The sequence below is a fragment of the Sminthopsis crassicaudata genome, chromosome 1 (assembly GCF_048593235.1).
Source record: "Sminthopsis crassicaudata isolate SCR6 chromosome 1, ASM4859323v1, whole genome shotgun sequence".
Taxonomy (NCBI): Eukaryota; Metazoa; Chordata; class Mammalia; order Dasyuromorphia; family Dasyuridae; genus Sminthopsis; species Sminthopsis crassicaudata.
In genome coordinates, this window is record NC_133617.1 from 235,397,805 (window position 1) to 235,416,489 (window position 18,685).

General features: G+C 36.3%; 1 protein-coding gene across 2 annotated transcripts in view; it reads right to left on the reverse strand.

The window, feature by feature from the left end:
- The window catches only part of TMEM241 (transmembrane protein 241), a 159,328-nt gene that overhangs the window by 101,197 nt on the left and 39,446 nt on the right, over positions 1 to 18,685 (reverse strand). The window contains exons 5-7 of one of the 2 annotated variants that reach the window (XM_074276582.1): positions 11,460 to 11,537; positions 9,124 to 9,149; positions 1,334 to 1,385 (exon numbers count right to left, since the gene is read on the reverse strand). In XM_074276582.1, coding sequence (XP_074132683.1) covers positions 1,334 to 1,385; positions 9,124 to 9,149; positions 11,460 to 11,537 — 156 coding nt within the window. The remainder of the gene's footprint in view (positions 1 to 1,333; positions 1,386 to 9,123; positions 9,150 to 11,459; positions 11,538 to 18,685) is intronic. The other variant, XM_074276586.1, reaches the window with a different exon arrangement.

Below are 18,685 nucleotides of genomic sequence, written 5' to 3' on the forward strand. Positions count from 1 at the left end.
AAGAAAGCCCCATGGATAGTACTGATAAGTTATGGTCCACGGGGTCACAAAAAGCTAAGCAATTGAACAATAACTCCCCAACTCCAGACTCCGAGCTCTATCCACTGAACATGTGAGTGCCTCTCCTGGGTTTCTTCACTGCTTTTGCAGTGAAAATGCTTCCAAAAGTCAACCGAGATTATCGGAGCCATGCGAAGTGCACATGGTGGGGAGGGAGATGGGCGTTGGGGGAAAACAACCTGATCCAATCTCAGGCCGTTTCATTTTGAGACTCACTGTGCTACAGAGGAAGCAACACTGGACATGGAAGCGGAAAACCTATGGCCAAGACCCAGCTGGGGAACTGGCTACCTATGTTAATTTTAGCCTTTGCTTAAGCACACTGGGCCTCCATCTTTTCATGTGTAAAAAGGGAGGGGGAAAACATCTCTTATAAAGGTCCCACCAAGATCTCCATCTACAACCTTCTAATTCATTCACTCCTCTGTTTTCCTGAGTGCCTACAAATACAATAAGTAGCAATCATGCTCCTTGTTATCAGATTGCCACATTAGTAGACAGGAAACGGACAGGGGAAAATGTGAGAAGTTTGGAGGTTGATTTTTTTAAAGTGCAAACCTGATGTTTTTTAACGCAACAATAATAACTGATATGTACATAGTACATATGTAATATAGAAAGCTTACAAAGTGTTTTCCGTACTACAAGCCGACAAGGATTGTAATATGATTTTATTATTTTCCTTTTACAAATGAGTAAACTCAAACATAGAGAGAAAAAAATCTCTGGGACTCAAAAACAGGCCATCTAAGTCTCTGATCTTTCCACAATATTTGTCAAAACTCTACAAGCTAAAGCTATCCTAAGTAATCAATAATCAATTGACTAACTGGCATTAATTAAGTGCCTGCTATACCATATATACTAGGCACTGGAGATAAATTTGTGTCGTTGTATCATTTCAGTCATTTCCAACCCTTCATGACTTCTTCATATGGAATAATCCCTACACACATGGAGCATGTAGTAAAAAAGTGAAGTATATTCTTCAGGTAGCTTGCAGGTAGCTACGGTGTACTGAAAGACCTGAATTAATGTCCAACCTCAGACATTTATTGGTATGATCCTTCAATTCTGATGAGTTTCCTTGTCTGTAAGATGGGGATAATTACAGAATGTACCTCATAGGAGTGATGTAAAGATCAAATAATTTAATACAATAAAGCACTCTGCAGACATAAAAGTACTGTATAAATATTAGCTATTGTTATTATTTATATTTTAGAACATGACTAACAGGAAGCACAAAACTAATAGACAGATCTATACTTACTTGTAAATCGTTAAAGGGAAGACTTCCAGCAGCTATCAGGAGGAAGACAGCACTGTGGAGAGAAAGATAATGATTAGAGACAAAGTGAAATATTTCACACCCTCCCTAATCATGCTGAGGGAGGGAGCACCAAAAACCATCCCTCATCACTCTTTCCAAGTTCTGGTCTCAATCCATGTTACTGGGGCAGTTTTTCTGTCTGGGGATGGAAAGTACCAATGATAAATTTGACAAGAGGGAGCTGGACACCTGAAGATCTATTTGCCTACTAGCAGGTCCTCAGGAAAACAAATAATTGGAGACCAAAACAACAACAACAAAAAAAAAAAACCCCAAGATGATGGGGCTGGCTGCCTCTTTATTTTTTCAGAGCATTTTTTGCATTACCCATCACCAAATGCTCTATATTTCAAACCTTTACTGATTTTGAATAATTGTTTTATTAGACCAGGGTTTCTTAACCAGGAATATAAATGGCCAGATTTTAGGAGGTTTGTGAACTATGATTTTAAAAAAAATCAACACTAATCTCCAATTGAAGATAATTATTTCAACAGGGAGATGACTTCAGAAAAAAAAAAAAAACCAAAAAACTGGGAAGACTTAAACGAATTGATTCAAAATGAAGTGAGCAGAACCAGGAAAACATTGTACACAGTAATAGCAATACTGTAATAATGAATGACTTAACAAGTGAAAGACTTAGCTACTCTGATAAAGATTGTTATCTGAGACAATTCCAAAACATCTATGATGAAAAATGCTAGCCATCTCCAGAAAGAGAACTGATGAACTTGGAGTGCATACTAAAACATACTTTCTTTTTCTTGTAGGCCTTTCTGTCTGTGTTTCCTTCTCCAACATGGTTAACATGGAAATATGTTTTGCACAACTTTAAATGTATATGCTTTGCATAACTTTACATGTAAAATTGATACCATATTGCTTGCCTTCTTAAGAAGTGGGAGAGGGATGAGGAGAGAAATGGGAACTTGAAATTTTTCAAAATGAATATTAAAAAATTTTATATGTAATTGAGAAATATTTAATGAAATAAAAATATATTTTTAAAAAGAAAATTATCATTTCCCTCAATTATGAATTTTTTTAAAAATTATTCTGAGGAGGTCGCTATTCAAAAAAAAAAGTTAAGAACTTTGTTTTGTGATTTCATAGTCATAATCTATTTCAAATTGTTTATTGTCTGAGAGAAAGGGAAAAGGAGGGAGAGAATTTAAAACTCAAAGTTTTTAAAATGAATGTTAAAATTTATTTATGTAAAATAGTGGGGAGATAAAATATTAAAGTGGGGGAAATGCTTGTTCTAGATTGTAAGTTCTACAATCACAGGTACTTCAACTTCTCTAAACTTCATAAGCCCAATTCCAAATGCCGAACACTAAGTAGATGCCTTGTAAATGTTTAATTATAACTGAATTTTTGAACTATTAATTAGCCAGGAAAAAGGCTTTTGCACTACATCTACAAACTCTGACTCAATCAAACAAATTAAATATCCCAAGTATATTATAAAAGGGGATTTTGACCAGCTGTGTCTAACAAAGCTGGAAAGGTATAGTCATTTTAAATCAGTAAAGACTAAGTTAATCGTTAGTTCTAGTCACTGAATGAATGCATATTAAGAATCTCCCCTCACAATGACAATGTTTTCAATTGCTTTATATTTTGGAAAGAAAATGTTTTTTGTTTTATAAAAAGTTGATATTCCACAAATGATCTAAATTGTCTCAATTTTTACTTCCCTTTGGTTCTTATTTCATTTCCTCCAAGTTTTCTTTATCCAAACTTTTTAATCTCCCAAAATCTCTCTTGACGTATAATTTTGGTTTAGAGAAGATACAGTGGAGAATAACTAAGATAATCATAAAACATCATCATAATAATAACAGTACATACTATGTGCCAGGCACTGTGCTAAATGCTTTACAAATATTATCTGATTTATTCTTCATAACAGCCCTGAGAGGCGTTATCATTCCCATTTCCTAACTGAGTAAACAGAGACAAATTGAGGAGCTAATGGCTTGATAATATCTGAGGTAGGTTGAACTCAGGTTTTCCTGACTTCAGATGAAGTAGGTTTATTCACTGTATCATCTAGAATTGCAAAAAACCTTAAAGACGAAAAGGAAGGTCGTCTGATACCATTCACAAGTGGTCATTCAGCCTCTGAATAAGAAGGTCCGCCAGTGTTGGGAAATCCACCCCTGAGTTTCTAAATCTTCAAGAGCAGAGATTGTCTGTTTTAATCTTTGTATCCTCTGTCCTTGTACCCACAGGACTTACTCAACTTAATAAATATTTTCTGAATTGAATTGGATAGCTTTCATTCCAAGTGAAATTTACCTCTAAGTCCCAACCATTTCCTCAGATTCTAATGGACTTAATATCTTCCAAGGTCTCTTCCAGCTTTAAAACTGAGACCTTCCAAAGGACATCCCTTCAATCACATGAAGACTACTACCATTCGCACCCCCAAATTTCTGCTCTAAGTTCCAGTTCCTTTAACTGATATTTTATATGTCACCGTGTCTAGATTCCTCACTATCCTGATTGCCCTTCTCTGGACGCATTTCAACGAGGTGGTGCAACAAGAATCAAGACAACAGAACTCAAATCCAATGAGACACTAACTGTGTGAGCCTAAGCAAGTCATTCAATCACAATAATACCAGGAGTGTCTTTTACCTAAAATGTTGTACCCAGGACTCAACACAACACTCCCATTGTGACCTGTTCAGGGCAGAAGGCAGAAAGACTTTCACCCTGTTTTGGACACCAGGACCCACTTAATGTTATATATAATATTGTTACAATGTTATATATGAAAATAATAATATAATAATGTGATAATATGATAATGGTGAGCAAATTTTTAGCTGCCATGTCGCATTGTTGGTATATATCAAATTTGCAATCTGGCAAAATCCAGGGTTTTTTTTCAATACAAAGTGCTTGATGCTCATGCAGTAAGTAGATCTTTTTCAATGCTATGGGAATTTACACTTTCTTGTATTAAATTTCAGTTCTCTGGTGTGGGCCATTGCTCCAACCTGTTGAGATCCTTGGGGATCCTGTCTTTGATTTCCAGCATATAAACTATTTTTTCAGGTTCATGTTATCAGCAAATTTGATAAGCAGCTGTGACCCTGCTAATGAGGCAGCTGTCCCAGCTGGAGGGGGTACTGCTCATGCTCTGGCATCCAAGAGGGAATGGGCAGCTCTCAGGCTGCTTTTAGGAGCCCAAAAGGGTGACTCACTCTTAATTGCATATTTGAGCTTCTGTTCATTCTCCTACAGGGAACATCAAGTTGTTTCTTTCCCTGAACAAATAACACAAAAAACCTGGCTGCAAAAACTAGAGTAGCCACAGGCTGGGTTCTCAGAGTAAATAACAAAGCCTTCCCTTGCACTGCTAAAGATCCAGGCTAACCTTCCTGAAGATTTTGAATAAGGGTTGGGAGGAGCAATTTTTCAATCAACTAATGTTAAGTTTCCTCCTTGTTAGGTGAATGCTTTTGCTTTGGTCCTATAGTATAGTGTGGGGCTTATAGCTAATTGACCAGTCCCTCTCAGCACCACGAATCCATGGTAACCATTTCTTATCATATAAGGTCTGTCTGTCAAAAGGTATCACAAGTCAAAAGGATTGTATCCGAGTCTCTCCTCAGCCCCACTAGGAGGGGAAGGGGCTCCCTTAGTCTCACGACAAGGGCTTCCGCTTGCTTATTCCATACTTTTATTTATCCTGCTATTTCTGCATTTTTGTTGCATTGTGCCAGCAATGAGAGTGTCTGTTGGGTTCAAACAACAAAGTAATAAAGGATTTTAAACTGGCAAAAAAAAAAAATGATAAGCAGGCCATCTAGGCCTTCATATAAATCGCTGATAAGCAGAAAGTCTGGGACCAAGGACACATTATTCCTTCCAAATTGACAAAAACACTTGTTGTAAATAGAACGTAAATTACTCTGAGTCAAAACAGTCAGAAGTCAGGGGTCTGGATCACATTCTTTCATTCAACAAAATGGTAACTGCGTGTAGAACCCTGTAAGGTCTGGAAAAGATAAGAATAATTCTGACCTAGTGGAGCTTAGAGTCTAGTAGCAGTATTCTATAACACTACAGGGTAGCTAGGTGGTATAGCGAATACAGCATCCGGCATGGAGTCAGAAGAACTGAGTTCAAATCTAGTTTCAGACTCTTACTAGCTGTGTGACCCTAAAAAGTCGCTTAATACTATTTGCCTCAGTTTCCTCTTCTGTAAAATGATCCGGAGAAGAAAATGGCAAACCTCTTCAGTATCTTTGTCAAGAAGAGTCAGACATGATTGTACAACACATAATACTATAATATAATGAGTCATGTGTGTATATTGTGTTATAGAATTATATTTTATCATAAACTATAATAAAAAGATTATACACGAGCACATTGAAAGATCTGTGATAAGGTCTAAGAGATTAGCAGAGAGAAGGAATTCAGATGAAGACAAGGAGGACACTTCAAGCAAATTTGATTAAGACATGGCACTTGGAAAACGTGGGAAGGTTTAGGGGACAAAGCAGTTCAGTTTGTTTCCCATAGAGCATTCTTGGACGTGAGTAATATGAAATGAGGTTGGAATGGCAAAGTGGTAACAATACAGAATCTTGAATTCTGGAAGAAAAAAAAATAGTCTAAATTCTCCTAAATACAGGAGTTACTAAAAAAAAAATGTAAGCATTGTAAAGTAATTTCAAGCTGAGAAGTCAAAATCCAAATAGGTAGGAATTTTCCTTCTCCAAAAACCTAATGAGAAATTACCAGAAATTTTGCTTAGGTATATGGTATGAAGTCCCAAAAAACTGGATACAACTTAAGACAACAACTATAGGATGAAAGACGTGGTATCTCTATAAGACGTTCAGTGTTGTTTTTAAACCCAATTATATAGAACAGTCTGGTCCTATTCAGCAGTGTATCATGTCAAAGAACCATTGCCATCCTATTAGAGTGTTCCCAATTCAAGGGTAGGGAGGAAACTAGGAAAGCTAGAGCAGTTGCATCGCACAGTGGAAAGGATAGCTTTGGAGTCAGAAGAACTCGGTTTGAATTTTGACTTTAACTGTTTGTGTGAGTCTGGACGAGGCAACCAATCCTGGGGGGGGGGGGTTGGAGTGTCTCGATTTCCTCATCTGTAAAACGAGGAGGTTGGACCAAATGACCCCAAGATGCCTTCAAGTAATCATCCTTGAAAGAGAACGAGCACCCCCTTGTGGATATCAAGGCAATCCTTATATATGATCTTTTAGAAGTCGACACTACCCCCTTTGCAATAGGAACAGAAGGACCTGCTCAGTGGGTTTAAGTGACTCATCAGTGGTCACTAGATTTTTTTCCCAAACAAAATACTTGATGCTTATGCAATGGATCTTTTTCAATTCTGTAGGAATTCACACCCTCTTGTATTCAATTTTAGCACATTGGTTTGGCCCATTGCTCCAGCCTGTTGAGATCTTTGGGGATCCTTTCTTTGATTTCCAGCATGTGAGCTGACTGACACTTACTAGTAAATGTTAGAATCTAGTTTTGAATCCAGGATTTAACTGACAACAGATCAGTTCTCTTAAAAAAAACAGGCTTTGAAGAATGGTCTTTACTTAAGATTGAAAATGTCATCTGCATTCCACAAAGAATTATGGAGACTGCGCAGATCAAAGCATATTATTTTCACTTTTTTTGTTTGTTTTTCTCTTTTTCATAGTTTTCCCTTTTTGTTCTGATTTTTCTGAATTACAGAACATGACTAATATAGCAATATGTTTAAAATAGAAAAGAATGGGCTTTATCTCTTAAATGGTACTAGAATGGCTATGCATACGTATATGAAAGAGAAAGAGAATAATTAAGAACATGTCAATAAGTGTATGATAATGCAGCCAGGCAGTCAATATAATCAATAAATAAGGTCAAATGGGGCTGGAGTTGTCATGGAAGGCTTTACGAATGCTAAACATTAATCTAGAGCATTGGACTTGAAATATAAAAACAGGCTTTGAATCCAATGCCAAGCACGATTTCTCAGAGATTCAGTTTCCTCATCTGAAAAATGGAAATAATACTTGGAAACCTTCCACTGCTGGGAAAGAAGTGCTTTATAAACCTTAAAGAACTATATAAAATGTGAGTTGTTGAAAGAAGAAAAAACTGACTTAAGTATAAGCTAGATAGAAAAGTGAAGATTTATTAGTAAACTTAGTAATAATAGTAGCATTGATAAAAATTATAATAGCTACTTGATTTTGTGCATATGTAAAAAAAATACTACAAAATATAGTATATACCCTCCCTATTCTTAGGTGACAAATTCCCCAATATATCTAGATGAAAGTCAACATATAAAATGTTTCCTCCACCCACATCTTAAATGGATATTTTTAAGCTTTGCTTTGAAGTTTGAGTGGTGGATTGAAAAGGGAAAGATAAACAGAAAAGGAAGCACCTTGGTCAAATTGGATTGCTTACTTGATTTCTACATTTCTGTCTTTTAATATAGTAAAAGAATGGGAGAAGTGCCTGTAGCTCGTGGGGTAGCTCTACAGAAGTTTTGATCAGTAGCAGAAGAAGCGCCCAGCCTAATGATCATGGGGTCATCCAAGCATGGCATAAAATGCTTTAGCCAGCTGCCCACTTTTCCTCTCAAAGTTCTTGGCAGTCCTCAGCTAAATCTTTTGACTACATCTGGAAGAATGTAGCAATTAGATGTTACAGGTCTTTAACGCCTCTCTGTAATTCCTATTAATCTCTCTTTTAATAAGAAGAGTGTGCCTGGAATTCTGGGCATTCGATACCCCCCTGTATTAATAACAATGGGGAGGGAGGCAGAAGGGGAGGTGCATGGCTGGACCTGGACCAGGGAACAGTAGGCAATGCAATGTCTGAAACCACTGATTTTAAATCCTTGAATCTGGAAGAAAACTTCAATTTCCTTGCAGAGTTCATTGCACAACAAGAACATGGGAGCTGGTTAAATGGAACAACAAAATTGCAAAACCAGAAAGGACTTTGGGGATTAGTTGGTCCAACCTCTTATTTTAGAGACAGGAACCAGGGGCAAATGGTTTAGACTCCTGACTTGTGTCCTGGTTTCATGTCCCCTGGCTATATTTCCAGCGCTCTTTCCATATGGTTATTTACTGGTTATTTACAAAGTGGTAATTAACCAAATTTTTTACTAAATTTTACTACATCCCAAAGATGTTCCCTTTATTTGTATTTTGTCTCTGCATCACTATTCCATAATTGCTGTTGTTCAATCATATCTGACTCATTGTGACCCCATATGAGATTTTCTTGGCAAAGATACTAGATTAGTTTGCCATTTCCTTCTCCAGTTCATTTTACACATGAGGAAACTGAGGCAAACTGACTTACCCAGGGTCATATAGCTAGTAAATATCTGAGACTGGTTTTGAACTCAGGTCTTCCTGACTCCCTCTATCACTGCACCACCTAGCTAACCCCCATTCGACAAAAGCAAAAATGTGGCTCAGGGATCCTCTTTATCTCACACCCAAGAAGAATTATCTAATAAATCTTTAGAGAAAAAAATAATAAAATGATAAAATTACATGAACAGTACAAAAGATAATAAGATTTCCATATATAAAATGCTAGCATCCATAATTCATTAACTTCTCTGTTCTAGTGTGACAAATACAAATATTTATTCTGGATCAAAGTGAACATGACTGTTTGGTTTTAGAAACAGGAACTTCTTGACTTACCTCCAGATTTTTGCAGGAGATGTAAGCTGGAAGAAAAGAGACAAACATAAAAACAAATGAATTCAAAATTATAATGAAAGAAAGCATTAATAAGGGAGGCTTGAAATCATATTATACAATGAAATTTAGTGAAGCTTTTGCATGGGCAGAAGAATGAGTCGGGGATAAGCCATTTTAATATAGCCTTTCTGTGTTTACAAATCAAGATTTTTCCCATTTGTTTTGTTTTTACTATTAATTATGGAAATCACACAGCATTTCTATTGGCTGTTTCTACCTATGTAAAGCAGTTAGCCATTCAGTCAACAAGCATCTATTAAGTATTGGGTGTCAGGCACTGGGCTGAGTGATGGAAATACAAAGAAAAAGAAAGGAGGAAAGCTCCATTCCCTGCCCAGAAGGAGCCCAGAAATAACGTAAACCAGTATGTATAAACCACCTATAAACAGGATAAATTGGAGAAATCAAAAGAGGGGCAGCACTGGAATTTAAGGATGATCAGAAAAGGCTTCTTGTAGAAGGTGGGATTTTAGCTGGGGCTTGGAAGAAGACAAGGCAGCCAGGAAACAGATATAAAAATGGCAAGCATTCCACTCATGGGAGACAGTCAGAGAAAATGCTGAAAACCAAGATGCAAGGAATTGCCACTGGATCAAAGTATATAGAAGAAAATAAGATAGAAGAAGACTAGAAAGGTAGGAGGTGGTCAATTTATGAAGGTCATTAAAATCCAAACAGAAGATTTTGTATTTGATCGCTGAAGGAAACAGGAAACCACTGCAGCATATTAAATGGCAGGGGGGGGGGGAAGGGAATGATGTGGACAAATTGAATTTTAAAGAAGATCCCTTTGATAGCTAAATGGAGAATGGGTATTCAATGAAAAATGGAACCAATATTTCAGAATGCTATACACACAAACAAACCTATGTAAGAAAACAAAGTAAAATATGTTCAACTCCCTATCCAAATAAATTTATTTTTATCAAAAAAAATCTTCTAAAAAATTAGTTGGTTGGAGTAATATAACACGAATCTTTTGTTGGTTGTAATGATTAACTTAAGATTTCACATGAAACTAAAAAAAAAGTTTAAGTAGTTTGTTGTGGGGTTATAGAAGGAGATTCTTACAAATTTCACTATCCCATTTAAAACAAAAAACAACAATAAAAAATTTTGATTTTATCACTGTAAGGAATTCCCTTCATTAACGTGATCCTATGTCTTTGTTGATCAGACCAGGAACACTTATTATTACTTGTCACTGCCATCATCATCAGGTAACATCAAGTGATGGCAGTATATGCTAATTGCAGGGACAGGTTTTGTGACAAAGATAGAAACCTATTAATGGGAAATGAGAAATTTACATTACATAGGGAGAGAGAATCTAAAATATATGCTATGAAGGTAAAGCTATTTGTTATTCTATAATTATCTACATAACTGTCCCTTGAGTATAACATACCAATAGGACCATAATATCTCAATAAATACACCCAATACCATAATAGTTTGGCTAAAAGGGGAAAGAAGCAGAGCTCTGGGGTTCATTTTGGCTGTGAATTTAAAATATTTTTGAGTTACAATTCACCTAAAGGTAATAGGTCTGCCTTTTCAGGGTATGAGTTGGTAAATTTCATCTTTTAAGATAATAAAATCAACCCAATAACTAAAAATCCTTTTAATTTCCAGAAGGGAACGCTTTGCTTTCAGATCTTTCAATCAGATGACTTCAGAAATAGAACAAGGAATGAGCAAAGGAATTAACTATGCTGCTACACAAGAAACAACATTAATTACCCACTTCTCTTTGTGCAGATAGGAAGTTAGGTAGGTAAGTAAATGGTACTGCAGTATCCTATGAAGGAAAAAAGGAATACATCTCTTCTAAATCCATGAAGGAATGACACATGCTGGAGAGACTATGATCATCACAGTACTTCAATCTTCAAGCTATATCATGTATAAAAGTAAAGAACTGATCCCACAAGTGTCACACCTTAACACGTGCACAGGCACATATAAACATCGTATTCTCTTTTAAATTAGTATCAACTTTTGTAATGAAGTTAAATGTATAAAAAGAATGAAGAAGAACCTAAACCTAAACAAGAATGGTGGGAAGGAGAGGAAGGGCCAAGCCAAACCTTCTCTGCAAATAAAACATTTCATTCCAATGAAACTCTCATTTCCCAAAAGATTAAAAACTTGATCCTTAAAACTAGTGACTGGTGACCATAGACAGTTAACCCAAAGCATGGACTACAACTGCATTCCTGATCGCATTTATAAACCTCTTTTCTGTCTAAAGCAGAGCCCAGTTGCACACTTACTTCTTTTGAAATGCACTTCAGATACAGAAAGACAATAACTTCTGATGCATTGTGTAATGTAAAGAACACAGGAATGGACTGAAAAAAAGAAAAAAAGTAAGAAAGTGACCATCAGAAATCAGTACGTTTTCCAGTAATGTTCCTAGTGTAAGGGATTTGATTTTCATTCTTAAGAAAATGTCAACAAGTTAAACAAAAATGGAGGATCTTCTAGTACAACACCCATATACCCTTGTTTATGATAAGACATCATAAGCCTTTATTTATATTGGAGGCTTTCTCACCAACTAGTAAAGAAAAGAACCCAGTCATGTGTTATTCTGCAAATTCAAGTTACCAGAAGCTCCCAAGTTTATCTGCTCTTCCTTCTAAAGTAATTTGTGGAGATTATTATTTACAGCCACTCTGAAACTCAAAATTCTACGAAGACAATGTAGTTACTACCACTAATGTAAATTCTGCTAAACCATTTCAGGCAGGAAAGGATACTGGAATCAATGTCAGAATAATTCCTAGGTTTAAGTGCTAACTCTTTAAGCAAGTCACCTTACCTATTAAGCACCCACCCCCTTTTTATCCAGACCTGTAATGCCATTGGTATGTGAAACTTCCAGAATGGAAATTGCCTCCACCAAAGCAGATCAATAACTCATGTAATTTATGACCAAGACACTGAAAGTTTAACTGATTTACCCCCAGTGACATAGTCAGTATCTGTCAAAAGGAGAACTCAAATCCTAACAATAAAACATCTTTCTGTCCCCCATGTTATATCTCTCTTTCTGAGCTTTGGTTAATAATAAAGAAAATTTAATATACACTTTAATAAACTATATAAAATAAGTTTATGAGTTTGTATGTTGTACTCTTTTTTGCTCTTTGCACACTGAAAAGTTTGTGACTTTTGTTAATCTTTTATTTCACAATAAAAAAAAATATATGACCAAAAAATAAACATTGCAAAATTGAAAAAAACAGGTTGGCCCCAAAGAAGAGATATGAGAAGATACTTACTTCTACTCCTTTGGAACATGGAATAAGTTTTTTTTAAATGTATTGATCAATCTGTTTAATGATTTTTTTTATCTTCCTCTTTTTCTTTAAAAAACTTTCTTTGTTAATAGGAACTGCACCCTGGGAAGAGGAGGCTATACAGGGAGAAATCTAGGTGATGTTAAAGCAAAAAATATTATAAAAATAGATAGAAACCTATTTTTTAAAAAGCTTTGCTAAAATCTGGGTGAGCTATATTCAAAGCATTCCCTTCATCTACTACTTTAATAATCCCATCAAAAAAGGTAAAAAGGTTAGACTGGAATGACCTATTCTTGATCAATCTATGCTGGCTCTTTGTATCAGCAATCTCTTTAATGTCCTGTTCTAGAATTTCCCCAGAAATTAAATTTAAGAATCTATAGTTATGGCAGAAATTAGATATGGACCCACACTTAACACCATATACCAAGATAAGATCAAAATGGGTCCATGATTTAGGCATAAAGAACGAGATCATAAATAGATTAGAGGAACATAGGATAGTCTACCTCTCAGACCTGTGGAGGAGGAAGGAATTTATGACCAAAGGAGAACTAGAGATCATTATTGATCACAAAATAGAAGATTTTGATTACATTAAACTAAAAAGTTTCTGTACAAACAAAACTAATGCAAACAAGATTATAAGGGAAGTAACAAATTGGGAAAATATTTTTACAGTTAAAAGTTCTGATAAAGGCCTCATTTCCAAAATACATAGAGAACTGACCCTAATTTATAAGAAATCAAGCCATTCTCCAATTGATAAATGGTCAAAGGATATGAACAGACAATTCTCAGATAATGAAATTGAAACTATATCGACTCATATGAAAGAGTGTTCCAAATCACTACTGATCAGAGAAATGCAAATTAAGACAACTCTGAGATATCACTACCCGCCTGTCAGATTGGCTAAGATGACAGAAAAAAAAAAAAATAATGATGAATGTTGGAGGGGCTGTGGGAAAACTGGGACACTGATGCATTGTTGGTGGAGTTGTGAACGAATCCAGCCATTCTGGAGAACAATCTGGAATTATGCTCAGAAAGTTATCAAACTGTGCATACCCTTTGATCCAGCAGTGCTACTACTGGGCTTATATCCCAAAGAGATCTTAAAGAAGGGAAAGGGACCTGTATGTGCCAAAATGTTTGTGGCAGCCCTTTTTGTAGTGGCTAAAACTGGAAGATGAATGGGTGTCCATCAGTTGGAGAATGGTTGGGTAAATCATGGTATATGAATGTTATGGAATATTATTGTTCTGTAAGAAATGACCAGCAGGAGGAATACAGAGAGGCTTGGAGAGACTTACATCAACTAAGGCTGAGTGAAATGAGCAGAACCAGAAGATCACTATACACTTCAACAACAATGCTGTATGAGGATGTATTCTGATGGAGGTGGAAATCTTCAACATAAAGAAGATCCAACCCACTTCCAGTTGATCAATGATGGACAGAAATAACTACACCCAGAGAAGGAACACTGGGAAGCGAATGTAAATTGTTAGCACTACTGTCTATCTACCCAGGTTACTTATACCTTTGGAATCCAGTACTTAATGTGCAACAAGAAAATGGTATTTACACACATATATTGTATCCAGGTTATACTGTAACACATGTAAAATGTATGGGATTGCCTGTCATCTAGGGGAGGAAGTAGAGAGAGGGAGGGGAAAATTTGGAAAAATGAATACAAGGGATAATGTTATTAAAAAATTACTCAAGCATATATACTGTCAAAAAAATTTATAATTATAAAATTAATTTAAAAAAAGAATCTACAGTTTTCAGATTCCATTCTCTTCTGCCACCCTACTTTTAAAAAGAGAGAGAACATTTTCCTTTGTTCAATCCTAAACTTTCTGTTTTCTTCAGTTTTCAATGATCTTTCAAATATCATGCACAGTGATTAAATCATCACATCTACTTATTTCAGAATCTGATGATGTAGTTTGTTAGGGATAAGCGATCTGCATTTATAAATGGAAGCTTACTATATCTCTCCTTTTTTGTCTTGTTAGTCGATTTTGTTCTATTATTCCCAGTTTAAAGGTTGTTAATTCTCCTCAGCAGATACAAGTGAAACAAATCTCAATGAGATTTGAATATTTCTTCACTCCCTCTCTTTCCCCCCTTTCCTTCCTTCCTTCCTTCTGTCCGTCTATCTGTCCCTCTCCCCTTCCCTCTCTCCTTTCTCTATCTCTGTTTCTCTATCTCTGTCTCTCTCTCATTTATGATCTCAAAACTAAGTGGTTGAACATCAACTAGGAAATACGCGACAGACTAACATATGAAGATAATACAATATTATTATGCTAAAAGAAAGACATTTTCAGACAAACATAGAAAGGCTTGTATAAACTGATACAATATAAAGTTAGCAGAAGCAGAACAATTTATACTAGAATATCAACGTTGTAAAAAATGAGCCATTTTGAAAGACTTTTAATGGACAACAATGATTCCAGGATTGATGTCATCCTCATAGAGGTAAGGTACTCAGGATACTAAAAGAAATTTAGTTTGAATTTGCTAATATCCAAATCAGTTTTACTTGACTATACATTTTTGCTAAAGGAGGATGTTTTCCCTTTCCTTTCCTTTTTCAGTGGGAAATAGGGAAAAGTGAGCTGAAAAATATAAATGCTTAGCACATGAAAAAATTCAATAACCAAATATAAAAATGAAAAGTCAAATAATTGAGCAGCTCTCCTCCTATTTACTCTAAGCAAAAATCCCATCTATATCTAGTCCTTTTAAATGTTCTTCTTCCTTCTAATTTGTCTAAAACAAACAAAAAAAGCCCTTTTGTGGTCCTTAACTTCCCTTGCCAGTCTCAGTTCATTCTGAGTTTTAGCATTCCTGACATTATTTTTACATGACCTTACCAGCCATATTCATTGTCTGTTATCTAGACTTATTTCTATTTTGTGTCCATTTCTTTTTCAAATGTAAGTTATATGATTACTTTCCCATGCATCCAAACTGATCTCTTGAGACAAACCTGATTTTGCTTCCTCAATGGAATTGTTTCCTTTTATGTTTTCAAGGGGAACAAAAAAAGGTCTTACATTTGTGTGTGTGTGTGTGTGTGTGTCCTGCTTCTCTAAAGCATTTTATTTCATGGATCCTATCTCTCTTTCCTCTGGACTCTGAAATATGCTTTCCCCAAATCTAACCTGCACATTAGACTATATGCAGGTTTATAATCATTCTTTATCATAAGTTCTAGGATGGCGTGTTTATATTCCCCTACACCCTCCCACTACAGTAGCTATCATTTTCACACCCATCAAAATTGTTTCTTACTGGATCTTTCCCCTCTTGAAGGATAAAATTATCAACAAAGCAAATAAAGAAGATACTGGTCATCCTACTTTTGAAAGAAAGAGTTCCAACAAATGTCTGGATAATTGAAGTCGTCATCATTACTCTATAATGTCTGTACTGTGCCCATAATGTTTTCCAAACTCATCTATTTCCTCTTTTGGTCCAAATAAACATTAAGTATAATTCAATGACTATTAGGTTCTTGCTAAGTGCTAAGTCGGTACTTGACAATTCTCTAGTTCCAGCCTTTCCTGGGGAAGAGCTTGCATGCTTAGGAGGAGCAAGTTCATTGGTTGAAGTAATTCTTCCCAGAAGCCCTTGCATTAAACCCCCACCCATTCTCTGGGAACATAAAAGAGGGTAGCACTCCAGAGATAGGGAATCTCTGCTCTAGGCCAGAGTTGAGTCGGCTCTCTACAGGAAGAAGAATCTGTTCGAGAGATTTGAGTTGATACAGCTCCCAGAGAGCAATCGGCAGCTTCTGGAGACACACTTACAAATTGGCGCCCAATGTGGGGCAAGGACTTTTGCTTATCCTGACAAGGACTTATCCTGAGCCCTTTGGAGGAGCTAGACCGGACCATTGCAATTTGGCGCCCGAACAGGGACAGACACGATCCTGATTCCAGTGGAAAAGCCTCCGATCCAGATCTCGGTCTCTCTGACCCAGAACCGTGAGTAACTTTGTTAAAGATTAAGTGAGTGTGCTAATAGATAAATAAGGAACTTAACTTGTTAAGGGCTAAACCAGCAATCTCTTATAGTGAAATGGGGCAAACGCCTTCTGTTCAAGGAAAATGTTTGGAGAGCATTATCAAGGATTGATTTTAATTTTGGAGGAGATTACTGAACTTTTAAAAACTGTGAAGGTCATATGTCCTTGTTTTTCTCTGGAAGAAGAATTAGATCCAGATGAATGGGAATTAGTAGGAAAGCAATTAGGTGAACACTACAATTACCCTTGTGACATTTTGCCCTTTGGTTCTGGACTAAACTCAATTTCCAAAGATACACTTCATACCTACAATTTAATCCAAATGGCTTTTAAAAATGCTATTCTAAAGGAAGAGCAGAAGGAACAAAATGGGGAAGTGTCAACTAAACTAGGTGAAAAGGATGAATCAGATAACAATAAAGTTAAGTACAATTCTGAGCAACAGGAGCATCTCTCATATCCTCCCTCAATTAACCCTTCAGAGGTGGAGCAAGAAGGAGGAGGGGAAGAGCTTCTGGGAAGAATTACTTCAACCAATGAACTTGCTCCTCCCAAGCATGCAAGCTCTTCCCCAGGAAAGTCCGGAACTAGAGAATTGTCAAGTACCGACTTAGCACTTAATAAGAACCTAATATCTCATTATCTCATTAGCACTTAGTAAGAACCTAACATCTCCCCCTTTCTTTTGATTTAGAACATAGGGTGGTCATGACCTTGAAACATAAATCCATCAATATGAGAGGCATTAATTACATAGATTACATAAACACATAGTAACATAACACATGCTAGAAGTATGTAACAAATAACATGATCAAATAATCATAAATTGATTATTTATAAATGTCCATAAGTCCATTTTCCATTAGTTTCATCTTGTGTTAGGAAATCCAATGATTCCTGCTGGTTTTTAAAGTTCTTTAACAGTCTTCTTATTAGCTATGCTCTTTCAGTGTCAGATGTTTCTTAGAAATGACTAAATCACTTCTGCTTCTGCCTCCTTTGACTTTTACCCAAATAATCTCTATCATATTGCACCATCTCTGCTTCCTGGTTTTCATGATTTTTTAATTTTATAATTATCCCCATTTTACAGTTCAAGAAACTGAGTCCATTGAGCTATAACTTACTTATCCAAAGTCACACTCTTAGTAAGTTTGTGAGTTAGGACTTTCAAAATCAAGCCTTCTAATTTCACATCCTCTGTACATTCCAGTTATTGGGGATTTTGTTACAAAAGCCATTCTTAGTCAAATATGGGTTGGATCAGATGCTTTCTAAGGTCCTTTCCAAGTCTGAGGTTCTATACTTTGGTCTCCACTATCTTTTCCTTCCTCTAGTCCTTAATAAAATTCAACACAAATCTATTTTTAATAACTGCCTGCCATCATTTTATAAGGGTTGTATTAAATATTCAACATTTTTATATAATGTAAGAAGATAGCTTAAAAGCCAACTGCTTTCTTGAGTACTTCTCTGTAAAGGAAAGACTAGCTGACTATTTAAAAACAGGCTTAATTCTACAGCTGGACTCTGACTGACACCCACACACACACTCCCATCCCCATCCAACATTCAGTTAGGATTTTCCGTTATGAGTATCTTGAGCCCTGCACCACACCACCTCCACAAGAGAAACACAATGGAAAATAATATTCAAGAGAATTTGACACCAAAATTTACATATTTATCCTTTGTGGAGCCAACCTGCATTATGCAGCATTAGTTTTAGGAGCCATTTTTTTAGTGCCCTGGAGCCAAAACTGGCTCCAGTTTGCCCAGCTAAGATAACTAACAACACATGGGTTTCATCCTTTCTGTGGATTCTCACACACACCACCCTGCTTCATTTGTTGAATGAGTTTGGTGCTAGAGAGTGCGAGAGAAATTAAGAAAGAGAGGAGGGGAGGGAGAGGGGAAAAAAGAGAGGGAGGGAGAAAGAAGGAGAGAGAAGAGGAAGGGAGGGGGAAGAGGGGAGAGGAAGGGAGGGGGAGAGGGAAAGAAAGGGGAGGGAGAAGAAGGAAGGGGGGAAGGAAGAGGAAGGGAGGGAGGAGAGGGAAGAAAAATGAAGAGGAGAGGGAAGAGAGAGAAGAAAGACAGATTCTGAAGCTAGGAGAGCAAAATCAAAGTGATGAGG